Raw genomic sequence first — 13948 nt, forward strand, 5'->3', positions numbered from 1 at the left:
TGTAAAGATACAAACACAAGCATACAAATATTAGGGTTCCCTGTCATTCATTTTACTCTCTTAAGCTAGCAATATTATTTTGTTAACTCCCTTCCCCTCTCTTTTTTTCCTCTCTGTGTGTGCGGTGTGCGCGTGTGCACGCGCGTGTGCGTGGTGCGTGTGTGTGCTTGGTAGTAAATCATTCACAAACTGCAAATATAATTAACTAAATAAGGGTTTTAAAATGATGTAAATCCATTTGCAAGTAAATCATTCATCATCTTGAATGAAGTTTAATTTTTGTGTATCGCCATTATGTTACGCATATAACATGCAGTGACAAGAAAGAGATACTCCCCGAACCAGCCCTCACCCATAAACCCGTTTTGTTTTCTCCCTCCGTTTTTTGCTTTTTCTCTTTTTCTAATCGACATCAACAAAATAAAAGGTTTAGGACATTATATTTCATGAGTGGAAGTAACTTTTAAGACTAACTCACAAACTGAATGATAAACTCGATTCTTCATGGGCAGCAGCACACAGCAGCCATCTCGCCTAACCCAAAGACAACGATATCCTTACATGAAGTCCTCTTCCAGTTCCTGCAATGACTTGTTTGTTGATGCAATTTGTTTGTTAGATGTCATATTTTCAGAATTCATCAAACCTTTGTAGCTCCTTAGTTCCAACTGTCTCTCCTTCTCAAGCCTTTCCATCTCCTCTCGTCGTTTCTGCAAAATAGTTTCATCAAAAATTAAATTGTTTTGCTCAACACAAGAATACAATATATTACATTACAACAATGGGAAATACAGCCTAGAGGCAAGATGAGTTGATCAAAAGCAAGTCGTAGTACTCTTACTAAGTTCAAGATTCAGACTGTTAACCATTACTAAATCCAAAACCCGTTGAGCTAAGTGCAAGTCAAAAGTTCTAAGGTAAAGCTTCACGGCAAGAGAAAAATTACATGAAGAAATTTGAACTTACTGAGATGAAGAATCCACTCAGATAATGTGACACACTAAGAGCCTCATATTGACCAAGACAGGAGGCGGAACTTACCTTGTTCCTCAGGAACTGCTTTCTCTCAGCTCTTTCTGCTGCATTAACTGCTTCTCGCTCAGCTGCACTTACATTTTATTTGCACGTTAGCTATCTCTCGATTGCGCCATAAATAGATAAGGGTAACATTTGAAGTCCAATATCACTTACTATATCCATAAATACAAAACATACATAAGAAATAGTAGATCAAGTGTCAACTTTCCTCCATAAAGAGCAACATGAGTACTGCTTTTCAAGATTGGACTTTTAGAGCCACATTTGTAGACAAGTAAAATGAAGCTGAGACTATAACTTTACCTTTCAAATCAGGCTTTCTTTCCACTTTTGTCCTGTTCAATCTATTAACTACCTCATTGATCCGCTTCTCCACTCTCACTGTTCGAACCTTAACAAAGTGTCAGAGTTGGACAATGATCAGTATCTCCGTGTATGCCGAACCCAATGAAAATACAAACTACATGGCATGGCTTGATTCCGCAAAATAATGTACATATTGTAGAACCTCACCATCTTTGAATTGTAGAAACCAACTTGACCAACATCCATGGAGGCAGTTTTCTTCAAATTGGACCAGGGAGTGTAAACAACATCAACATTGTTCACCTTATTGCCTGCAACATAATACATCATTAGTACACGGCACCACTGCAGTATCCTAACTAGAACCAGAAGAAACGAAACCTTTTATAGAGACGTAGATGAAATTAAAAAGTGGAACCAAATTTCTCTAAAACATAAGAATCTGTTTAGATAATGCCTTGGATGGAATTTGCTTTGACAAGTTGAGCACAATCCTCCAGTAAGCCTTCGCTTATATCGTCAATGGTCTGTCCTTTGTGCAGTCTAACATAAACATGGGCAGATGACATTTTATCCACGTGGAACCTGTAACGCCAATATCCCATCAGAAAAATCTTTAAGCATACACAGTACAAATTTCCTACTAATAACAAGTCTTTTCTTTCAGTTGTTGTTGAGTTACTAATAACAATCCAGACAATCAAACACAGAATAATGTGCAAACGTGGTCCAAACCAAACAAGCAATTACTCGAAAACCGGCTAAACATGCATTTCTTAAACATTAGATGTCTATAATTACAAGGTAAATTCATCCTTATATATAAATGCCTCAACCACATAATAAACAGCCGAATTTGAAGTGATTATGCAGTTAAAGAAACACGGAATCACAATGCTGATACAAAGTGAAAGAGGACCAATTCGGTCGTTAAGCTGCTTAGTATCAATTGGAAAGGGGTCAACGATTACGTGAACTGCACAAACAATCTCAATCATCCCTCCCCCTCCTGGTGGAAGAACAGATACACTATTTATACAAGAACGAACGGTTATCTTGATTCTGTCACTGATTTCATTAAGCAAGCTCCTAATATTCAAACCACATAATCTGCTTCTTCAATTGTGAGAAAATTGCAATACCCCCTAATCTAATCCCCAAATTCGAGTTAATTCTCGATTCTTGACCAGAAAATTCCAAAACTTGACAAGAAATGTAATTGCAAATTTTCTATCTTTCTAATGAAAAATTCGGATAAATTGCGAATTGGATTGATAATTCAAACAATTGGAGAGAGAGAATTGGGGGAGAGCTACCAAATGTCTTCGGGGAAGCCATATTTGATGAGCTCCTCGTTCTCGAACTTGTCGAGGCCCATGAAAATGGTGAAATCGCCGACGTCCGATCGGGCTTTGAAGTAGAACACCATGTTTCGCCCTTTGGAATTTGATCTCCGCAGAAGAAAGCGACAAACTTTGAGGAGGAGCTAGGCTTCCGAGTTCCACCTTCCACCTTTCCAATTGGAAATTTTGGCCACTGGAACAACTTTTTATTTTTTTGGTTTTAATTTTTGTTTTTCATGTTTGGGCCTCGGTTTGAAAATTTGGCAAAAAGTGGCAATTTCCACGAACATTTGACGACGTGTCGCTTGGACTAATGGAAAATAGAGATTTTCAGTGTGTCCAGAATATCGAACGGTACGCTTTATATTAATATATATAAGTGGAAAATTTTTCTTTAAAATGTTTCTCTACTTGTATTATTTGTCCTCTGATCTTCTTCAATTCACTCGATTCAACGGCCGAAAATTAGAAAGGTGTGTGAGAAGTAAAAAAGAGTGTGGATATCACACCCCTTATAATATATGACATATGTGCTCATATTCTAGACACACTGAAAAGTCTCCCTCTAGCAATATTGGGCAATCTCAGATTGAATCTTGAGTGTAAAGATAACTATGTTTTTAATTATTTATATATATATGCAATGATATTTTACGTTAAAAATATGCTAATTGATTGAACCACATTATGTATCAGCATAAAATATTGGCATCGAAGTCGTCATGCACGGAAATAAGATGGAATTTAGGTTACAAGCTCCTTGAGCTACAAGGTGACCTGTAATTAACATAACTTTCAAGGTTCAGTTCAAGAATCCCTCGCAGGTCATACATCTCCAACTTGCAGTTTCGTAATTTTTTTTTTTTTTTTTTTGAAAGACTGGAAAATGCATAACCAGGGCAACAGCCAAACAAACAAGGAAGGTCCACAGGAGGGGCAAGCAAAGCGAAACAGAAGAAGGGCAGTATGAGGGACCACAAACAAGAGACACTGCCACTAAGGACAAGCATCATCCCACCACACCACCTCAACACAAAACAATTACGGAGGGCAAGGAAGGCCATCCCTGTTTGGTAGCTCAAAAGTCTGCCAAATCAAGGTTAGGCATACCTTGCAAGTTTGGCAGTTTTGTTGCTTTGAAAGAAAGTTGCAAAATTAAAGTGGCTTGACTTTGCAATGTCTAATTGTGAAAATTCTAGACTACGTCTAACCATTAGATGATGATAATACTAAGTACTAATAAACTAATTTGGAAATACTTTTAAAATAACTAAAACCACTTTTGGTGAAAATATTTTTTAAATCATTCCTTAATAAAAGACGCAAGTGAATCCTGAAGCATTCGAATCTAAAAACATGTTCTCTAAAAGTGATTCCAATCATTTTAAAAGCATTTCTAAACGAACCCATAAGTGTTGTAGCCAAATCCCAAAGGAGTATGACATACATAGTTGAATTTAATGACTATATATGTGAGAAGGACTAGTGAAAATCAAGCACCCTTGTGGCCAACCAATCCTCTTCCCCTCATTTTTTAAAACCCCACCTTAACTATTGGGAAAAAAAAAAAAAAAAAAAAAAGACAAACCGGTTAGATATGTGATAAAGAACTCAAAAAAAAAAAGATGATAGATCTAAGTCGCTTAAAACGTAGTGTCGTATAATAATATGCGTCGATGTACAGCAGAAGAGCTTCGATAGCTAATTACAAATTCATAACATTGAAACATTCAATTTATGCAACTAAAATGATTATATGACGTTTCTCTTGAGTTAGGATATATGATTAATTAATCAATCATATACCCTTGGAGTGTAATATTAGTTCTTATCACTCTGATTGGCTGCTGACAAGGATTGAGTGTTATGATCAACTACGTACGCGCAAAAGATTCCACCAGAAGCAAGAATCTCGTAGCTCAAGTAATTAAGAGCAAAGAGTTGTGTATGTGTTCGAGGTTTTGTGTTTGATGGTTCGATTCCTCCCTCTGCAATACCGGTTGTATAAAAACAAAAAGATTCTCACCCAAAGCAAGAATCTTGTAACTCAAGTGAACTAAGAGCAGGCAGTTGTGTATGTATTCGAGGTTGGTTTGATTCCTCACTCCGCAATACTGGTTGTATAGAAATAAAAAGATTCTCACCATAAGCAAGAACCTTGTAGCTCAAGTAAACTAAGAGCAGGCAATTGTCTATGTATTCGAAGTTCTGTGTTTGATGGTTCGACTTCTCCCCCCCCCCAATGTCGGTTGTATAAAAATAAAAATAAAAACTATCTAACAAAGCTAGCTTTCACATTACTGATCCACAATTTTGGGGGCAAAACACAAATTTGACCTAGTAAGTACAAAAACTTTGACAAAAAAAGAAACTGGTAGTAGCAGAACACAGTACAGAGTTCATCAATGAGAACCCTAGCAATTTTTTCCCCTTTAAAAGGACACATTTTATACATCATACTTGCAAAGGTTTTCGAAACCCATGTATTCGTTCTGGTTAATCTTCCCGATCATGTTCGATATCCCAACTCCACCTGAAAAAACAAAAACAAAAGAGAACAAATACCTCTCAGAATTCAGGGTGTTAACTCAACTTGAAGTGAAGTTTGTCGACGAAAAAAAAACTCACCTAGTGAGATTGCACTGACAAATATGGTAAAGGCTAGAATGAATATGATCAGAGATGCCCTTCCAAATAGTATAATCAGCCTTCTCACAATGTGCTGTCCTACCAACGCCGCAACAGTGGCAACCGCGGTCAAGTAGACAGCTGCAGAAAGATTGGAATGTATGTGCGTTAATATACAAATGTAGACGAACTGTGAACTATTATCTCCATCTGTCTACAACTGGATAAAGAATGACAATTTTGTAGCGAACTATCCTTGGCATTGCTTTGATAAAACTTACCGTAAGGAACTGGAAAACGTTTTAGAAGGTAGTATTCTACAACGGACATGGATGATGAGAATGTCATTGCAAATGTGGCTGTGGCACTGGAGACCTGCAATGTAATCACCAAGAAGTTTTAGAACAAACTAAACCGTTGATGATGGCTCTTTATTTTGTTTAATAACGCTTGGTTAAAAAGATTCTGCGTCATTATTCAAGAATCAAGATCATGTTCCTGGCAAGGAAAATCACAAAACTCACCTGCGGGGGGATTCCGAGCTCCAAAAACAGCGGACCCATGATAAATCCTCCACCTAATCCAAGCAACCCACCTACGATTCCTGCAATTACACCAAAGAGACAGTAGATAACCAGCTGGTGCACTTTCCAATCTGTCCCTTCCTCTCCCTTAGATGCTATTACTCTCCGTCCCTGGTAAAGGCTCACTGCCTCGTACATAGATACACCAAGGGAAACTGGGATCTGCAGAACATGGAAACAGTGACTCGTTCCTGACCATTCAGGTATTAAATTTTTACAGGTAACATGCAGAGAAACAAATACATTCACACCATAGTACCTGTAACAAATTCACTACCCAATATGCTGGAGAACAAGTAGTTGTGCGTTGCTGTGGAAAAGTCAGATGGTTATCACCCGTTAACTCCACAATGTCGTATAATAAAAGGAATTTGCAATAAAAAATTTCTGATAGACTAGGTAAAGAGATGGAAACCTTGGCAATTTGCAGTGCAAGAAATGCAACCCAGACAAAAACCAGAAGTCCAAGCTCCTTCCAGCAAACATTCTCAATGACCGAGACCTGAAATGGTCATCAAGATTTAGCTTCGAAACTCCATCAAAATTATAAGTGTCTGCGCAAGTACTGTGCATGCACTCACCTCCTGCTCCTTGGTTTCCTTTTGCTGCTCATTCGCTGGGCCACTTGGGAGAGGCTTGTATGCCACATTCTCACCAGCAGCTGACCAAACAAGAAAATATATGGCGTAATTGTAGGACTCAACTACAAGTAAAAAATTCTAATGTTTTATACAACATTTAGCAACAGTAGAACAAACTCACCAGCTGACTCCAAATGCCTAGCGGCCTCCTAAAATCCAGAAAAAAAAAAGCAACGGTTAGCAAAACATTTAGTAGTGCAATGTATGCATTTCAGAAAACCTTAAAACCCTGAATTTAAATTGAAGCCTTGTATATTGGCATATATAAATATGGAGGTAGATATACAATGCGTACTAAGGTGACATGCTATATCGTGATCTTTGAATTACGTAATGACAGTCAGAAATTTAGCATTACCTTCTTCATAATGGTTTCCTTTTTCCATGTTTCAACACCCTTGAAGAACGCCTTTGTTGATGTACCTGAAAACGACAATAGTAACCACTCGAAGTATTCAAGCGCAAGGCCAAGAAAGTGGAACCTAAGTAATGATTGGTCCATTACCTATAAAGAGAACAATCAGCAAAACTGTGACCATCCAATCAGCAAAGATCACGTTGAAAGCCACTCCGATACTAATGCCCAGCATGAGCATCGGTTGGATGAGTACAGCCAAATCATAGTCAATAATGGGCATATTTATTGTCGGATGCCTTAGCTTAAGATTATAGTACACAGTTGAGCCAGCTGCACCCATGATCATACCTGAAACGAAGCAAAATGAATCCACGATGATGTAACTTCCAATCAGTAATTCAATATAACAGTAAAATCACTACGTAAAAATCAATGTAGTTTGAGAAAACAATTTTATAGGTCTCAACCATGAAAAGGACTTAAAAGCCTATCCACTAAAACTACCATGACAAATTAACACAGCGTAAGAACTTCAGGTATCACACCGAGGAACTAAAATCAGGTGACAGTGATCTGTGATAAAGAGCTTTCTGTATGAAAAAAAAAAAAGTCAAGTAGTTTGAGAAAAACCTTGATTCAGTTCAAACAGCCATCACATTTGAACAATGATACCGCTAGCGCTGCTTCTGAAGCAGTTCAACATACACCGTATTATATAACTACCATTTCAACAATACATACTTTCTTTCCTATCAAAAACACCAGAAGATCTTTTCTTACATTTTGATATAGCTGTTGCTGACTTTGGATCAAACCCGATGATTAGGCTAAGCATAGGAACGAAAATGCCACCACCACCAACACCGCCTACACTCCCGAAAGCAGCTCCACAGAATCCAACAATAGAACCCACAATAATTTGCCACCCAAATTTCATTTCCTATAAACCAAAATTCACAAAATCCATTATTTACAACCCCCTTATAGTTAGTTTTCTACATGCATATAAAAACAGAGGAATTAGCAATAAGTATCCAATTTAACACCGCTTTGCCTTAAAATCCCAACTAACACATATTTATGATTTATCCACATGATGTGTACTTCTCTGCATTCAGGCTTACACCAATCTACTACAACTATTTACAAGGAACAGAGGGTCAGGGATAATCTTAGATTCTTAGGGCCCATTTGGACTGACATTTTCTATAAAGTACTTCTGGCCATAAGCATTTTTGTTAGAAGTTCTAAACGCAGTTAAAAATTTATTAAAAGCCAGTGCTTCTTGAAAACTGCTTGGAAGTGTTTCTTAATAAGTGCTTCATGACCAAAATGTTTTAAGTTTTACTACTCAAACTTATTCAAAACTGCTTTTTGGTTGTCTTTTATTATCAGAAAGCTGGTTTTATTGTCAGAAATCATTTTCAGCTGGAAAGTAAAGTATAATTCAAGAATAAACAGAAAATTCAACCAAAAGATAAAGTTAAACAGGTTTTGTGGGGTTTACCGGCCAAACATGATGATATCCCGTTTTTTCCGATTGCCATAAGAAATTCACAGCTTTGAGAAGGTAATTAGATTCGGATCCCTCTGTTCCGTTGAACCTCGAACCTTCAAGCCTCAGGCCTCTCTCCGCCGAAACAAACGCAAAAGCCGCCGCAAAGTGAAACATCACCATTGCCACGGATCTCAAACCCTGCCATTTCGCTCCAAACGCCGTCATATCAATAAAGCCACCACCTTTTCTTCTGTTTGGTTGCCGAGAAAGCTAAAGGAACAAGTTGGTTTTTCGTATGATAGATTCAGAGAGGTGGGTTAGGAAAATGGGAGAGAATTGAAGAGCTTTATAGTTCAAAGGGTCAAGGCCAATGGATTATATCTGCAAGAAATGGAAAGAGAAAGAGAAAATAGGAAGGACAAGAAAAGCGCTCTCTCTCCCTCTCTCTCTCTCTTCCCCTTCTCCCGACTGTCTATCTATGTCTCAAGCTTTCTCTCTCTAGATTTTGTCTGGTTTTGGATTGCAGTGAAGTGGGTGGTGAAGAATGAAGGCTTAATATAGGAGAGATGACGAAATGGGGTTTGGTGGGTGAACGACAGATATGTGTGAAAGGTGTTTGCTTCTTGTTTGGATTCAGTAATGGAGTCGGAGACGACAGAGTTCCATTCCATACAAGAAAAACAAAAATTAAATAAGGAAAATGTGATGAGGAAGAAGATAAAAACGCGAGGGAGAGATGTAATTTGCTTGGATGGACTATCTTCCTGTTTTATGCATATGCATCTCTAATCTCTACACGTGGGATAATTATTTGGCATGTTGTTAAAGAACTAGAAATTTTTTTATTAATTAACCTGCTATTTTATATTGGTAACATATTATATAATTTATAAAGTTAGTATAAAAATTTGATCGAGGAGACAATATTTTTTTTATCAAAAAATAAAGGGAAGGGTTTTATCACAAATAGTCATTGAAATTAGCCCACACGAACAAGAGGTATTTAAAATTGAAAATCAATCAATATAATCCCTGAAAATAGGTGTTACAAACCAATGTTATCCCTCTGTCCCAAATCTATAAAAAATTATGTTATACGCTTATGGGCACATAAATAGATCCCACAAGATTTAAGGGTTTTTATCGCAAATGATCTTTGATGTTAACCCACACTATCAAGATGGTCTCTAAAATTGAAAATCGATCAATATAGTCTTGAAAATAGGTGTTGCATATTAATGTGATCCTTCCATCAAAATTCTGTAAAAAATTATGTTATGTGCTGGTGTGAGTTTAATAATTAATTAAAAAGTTGTCAAAATACATTTTTGCAATTATCTCAAAGCAAAGCTCATCATTCTCCGCATAGCCAAGATCATTGGGGGAGCACCCAACAAGCTCTCTAAATGTTGATAGTGATGTCACAAAAGTCGTCCCGAATCCAAGCCGTCACAAAGGTGGTCTCGATCTTGGTCCAATTTGGTGAAGGGTGTAAAGATGGGTGCCTTAAGATTTTATTTTATTTTTTTATTTTTAAGAGACTGCAAAGGCTATCATAATGGAGGTAGAGTAGTGTGGGTTAGGATTAGAGGTGATTGTGAGACTGAGTCTCTAGGTTGACAAGTTTCTTAATTAATTATTAATTTTTTAAAAGAAAACGTTATATTGATTAAAATCAAGTTATGAAGAGCTACATATGTCTGGAAGGAGGAGATCCTGAACGAGGATAGCAGGCTTCTCAATCCAAATTAAATTATTGATGCTAGTTAAAGCACACTTTGCAAGACAATGGGCAATCCCATTACATAAACGAGAAATATGAATAAAATTCAACATATGGAAGGAGGATGCCATCTACAACACATCATCCGCAATCAAACCTATTGTCGACGAGTCCGAATAGGTCTTATTAAGTGTTGCAATGGCCTTCATGGAATCACTCTCCACCACGACCTGATGCAACCCTTGCTGCTGGGCCAATTGCAGTCCGTGTCTCACAGCAAACAACTCCGGGAGCGGCATAGAAGTGACGCTTGGATATTGCCACACCCCTGTCGCCAAAAAACACCCCTCCAGTCCCGTATCGTACCGCTCCTCCAACCCCACCCAGCTTGGTATTGACATTTAACGCCCCATTCGTGTTGATTTTGACCCAGCCTTGGTTAGGAGGAAACCACCGTGGGGTGGGTAATCCCCCCCTCCTTGTTGGTTTGCAATTTGCTGCCTGGAATGCTGATAACCATGAGGAAACCTAGGTCCCATTTATGTGCTACATTAATACATAACAATTTTTTTTTTTACAAAATTGCAAGGGAAATACCACATTGATTTGAGACATCTATTTCTGGGACTACATTGATCGATTTTCAATTTCAAGAACCATGTTGATTATATGGCTATTTCAGGGACATTTATGAAAGAAGTGTGACCTATTTATATGCTACATCAGCACATGATAGACATTTTTGACAAAATTATGGTAGAAGGACAACACTTATTTGTAATACTTATTTTCAAAGATTATATTATCAATTCCCAATTTTAATAACCATTTTAATAATATGGGTCAATTTCAAAATTATTTGCAATAAAAATCTTAAAAAGAATAGTGATATAGAAAACGGACTCCACTTTCATTTATGAATACCAAGCCACGCTATATAATAATCCGCTTGATACTACACCTGTACTCAACGTAAATAATTAAATAAAGTATTACAAAGACTGCATAAAACTTTGTAGGCACGTGACATTATTCCACTTCATTCTTACGACACAGGACCCATTAGGCCACAACTTTCCAAAATTTAGAACGCTTTGTTGGCATGACTGTACGAATTGATTTGAAGTAGTAGCCTGCTGTCAGAAATGCTATAATAAAAAAGGGCGAAAGATCTTTGTCAGATTACTTTCTTAGAGATTATAGAGATTTGTATTCGTCACCGGTCATTATACATTACGTCAGTTTTTGTTAAATATTATAAATATTTAATTTTAAAATTTAAAATTTAAAATAATTTTTTAAACGTACAATATACAATGAACGATCACGAGATTCTTAAAATTCCTAAAAAAATGATTCGGTGATGATCATTTTTCTAAAATAGGTGTTAGCTAGCTTATTTGCCTACTTCATAGAGCAAGGACGTAATGCTAGCTTTATCAGTGGATGAGGAGATCCTTTGTTATATTTTATGTCAAATTATTACATCACTCACATTCATAAGAAAAAATTGTGTGAGACTTAATTTGTCGTTGGACTTTGGCATCATAATTCATTCAAAATTCATCACGTGATAAGTTTTAAATATAATTTTTTTATCATTCTTGTATACTTAAAAATTTCATAGTTATTTTTCGTACAAATTAATATTCACCACGAGATCAATCTAATATATCCATATAGGGTTCATCAACACATGTGTGTTTTATTTCTACTAGAAAGATAATACAATTATGTTATAAAAGTAACATTTTGAATACTTTATATATAATCTACTTTATTCATTAAATTAATATACATATATATATATATATTTTTTTTTCTTTAATTTTTTTTTTTTTTTTCATTTGCTGATGTTAATATGCCATGTCCTTTTAAGGATTGCATCCTAATTGTTTGGAGTAATAGTTTATTGACAAAATCAACTTTAAGGTTGTGAATGACTAGAATATCTTCAAAGAAAATGTCAAACAATATATTTTTATTTCATAAAAAATGTTTTGGAAAAGATAGTTATAATTTTTTTTTTTTTCAATCGAAATGTCAATTCTAATGTGGCATGACGTGAAAAAGCATACGTTGCAGCTACTCTCAAAAGTGATAGCACGAGTTCAAGGCTTCAATTCATTATTTTCTTGCCTATTAATGGCTCGTTTGCGTAACCCATAATCAAAATATGAGGAATTGAATTGAGGGAAAATTGAATCATGAGGGAGTTGGAATGAAGAGGAGTTTTAGATTCCTATTCAAACTTTTGCTTGAATGTTATGGAATAAGAGTAAGAACAAAATTGAGTTCATATAAATTATTTACGAACTCACCTGAATCAGAATAGAAATGAACATGATTACTAAAATACCCTTCTTCTAAATAACATATATATATATATACTAATCAATTGGATAATCTTTTATTCAAATTAATTGTATCATTAGTGATATTTGTGGAACACAATAAAACCTTACTAGTAATTGCCCTATAATCATTAATTATTTCTTATTTGTTTAATTCTTATGTTTATTTAAAAAAAAAAAAAACATGAAATTCAAGAAGTACTGCATAGCAAAAAGAAATTATAGTAAATATCTAAGAGCATAATGGGTAAGAAAAATTGATCATGATTCCTCCATACTCCCGGAATACCACCACCAATTAAGGAGTCCTATTCCTTCAAAATGAGGAATTGGATTCCTGATTTTGTGTGGGCACACCTATTTTTTTTAGTTCCCCAAGTATAGTAAACGAAAGTATTATCCCGTAATCGGAATCCAATTTCATATTTTGATTCCGATTACTGGCTCGTAAATACGCCATAAATGTTGTGGAATATTATTTGAGTGGTTGTCCATATTATAATATTGATTATTTTAACAACTAGACCTGACATTTTCATTTAACATATCAATTGAAGAAAAAATTTATACAAAATGTCAAATTATCACATAAGTCATCAAATACTAATTTGGCATTTTATATTTTCTATTCTCGTACGCATTCTTCCCTCCAATCTGCATGAACCGGGTTTCACATCCATGTAGGCAAAAATTGGGCAGTATTATATCTAAAACTTAAGGTTAAGTTGGCAATTCATGGGGTAAGAATTCGTAACTTTATGAAGGTTTTTCAACAGTTTTTTTTTTAAATAAAAAAAAAAAATAGGTGACAAACTCTCACTTGCAACCGTGATTAAATTTTTTTTTTTTTTTTGGACAAACGATATAATCTACACTATAATGTGGTTTAAATTCGTCTTTAATGAGAATCAAACCTAAGATCTCTCACTTACAAGTGAAGAGGATTATCACTAGCCATAGTACTAAGTGAAAAAAATATTTGAAATTAAACTCAAACTTTATCCATCTTCAATGTATTCTCAACTAAGTGGCAGTATTATATCAAAAGAGGTGACAAACTCTCACTTGCAACCGTGACTAAATTATAATAAAAGAAATATGCTATTTTCAGGTAGCATTCAATTGCATAATTAGATTGTCTACATTAAACCCTCCAAACTAAGCATCAATATTTATTCCTTGAGAAACGCTAGCATGAGCCAAAAACCGAAAGTTAATGTATATCTTCGAATTCCATGGCACTGATCAACAATTCTCAGTCGTTCACATATACATAAATAACTATATTTAGCAAAGCCTATTTAACTCCCTACATGCATTAGGGTTTCCTTCCATATCCGCAAGAACTCCTTTGATCTTGAATTTTATAATTTGACGCAGGTGGGAACTGTGGGAATAATCATTTCAACTTGACTACTTCCATGGCGCCCCTTTTGTTATGCTACATTTGCTTCCAAACCCTCATCCAATTGGCA

At 35.7% G+C, this 13948-nt stretch overlaps 2 protein-coding genes across 3 annotated transcripts; both read right to left on the reverse strand.

Moving 5' to 3' along the window:
- Positions 1-216: 216 nt before the first annotated feature.
- On the reverse strand, positions 217-2828 carry LOC125475529 (coiled-coil domain-containing protein 25-like). 2 transcript variants are annotated; one of them, XM_048580350.1, is made up of 6 exons: positions 2661-2828; positions 1802-1929; positions 1552-1655; positions 1342-1429; positions 1042-1103; positions 217-710 (listed from the first exon to the last, which is right to left on the reverse strand). In XM_048580350.1, the coding sequence occupies exons 1-6, from the start codon at positions 2771-2773 to the stop codon at positions 558-560; spliced, it is 648 nt and encodes a 215-aa protein (XP_048436307.1). In that variant the 5' UTR covers positions 2774-2828; the 3' UTR covers positions 217-557. The 2 variants fall into 2 exon arrangements, with proteins under 2 accessions (XP_048436307.1, XP_048436306.1); XM_048580349.1 differs by having other exon boundaries at positions 967-1103.
- Positions 2829-4962: 2134 nt separating this feature from the next.
- Positions 4963-9146, reverse strand: LOC125475530 (sulfite exporter TauE/SafE family protein 3-like). The gene is made up of 12 exons (XM_048580351.1): positions 8406-9146; positions 7679-7838; positions 7046-7246; positions 6899-6963; positions 6662-6689; positions 6481-6560; positions 6315-6401; positions 6159-6209; positions 5840-6061; positions 5597-5690; positions 5316-5456; positions 4963-5220 (listed from the first exon to the last, which is right to left on the reverse strand). Exons 1-12 carry the CDS (start codon positions 8619-8621, stop codon positions 5135-5137), a joined length of 1431 nt encoding a protein of 476 aa, XP_048436308.1. The 5' UTR covers positions 8622-9146; the 3' UTR covers positions 4963-5134.
- Between the last annotated feature and the right edge of the window lie 4802 nt (positions 9147-13948).

Source organism: the organism of the source record quoted next, unplaced genomic scaffold, assembly GCF_019419815.1.
Source record: "Pyrus x bretschneideri cultivar Hongxiangsu unplaced genomic scaffold, Pyrus_bretschneideri_v1 Contig15, whole genome shotgun sequence".
NCBI lineage: Eukaryota > Viridiplantae > Streptophyta > Magnoliopsida > Rosales > Rosaceae > Pyrus > Pyrus x bretschneideri.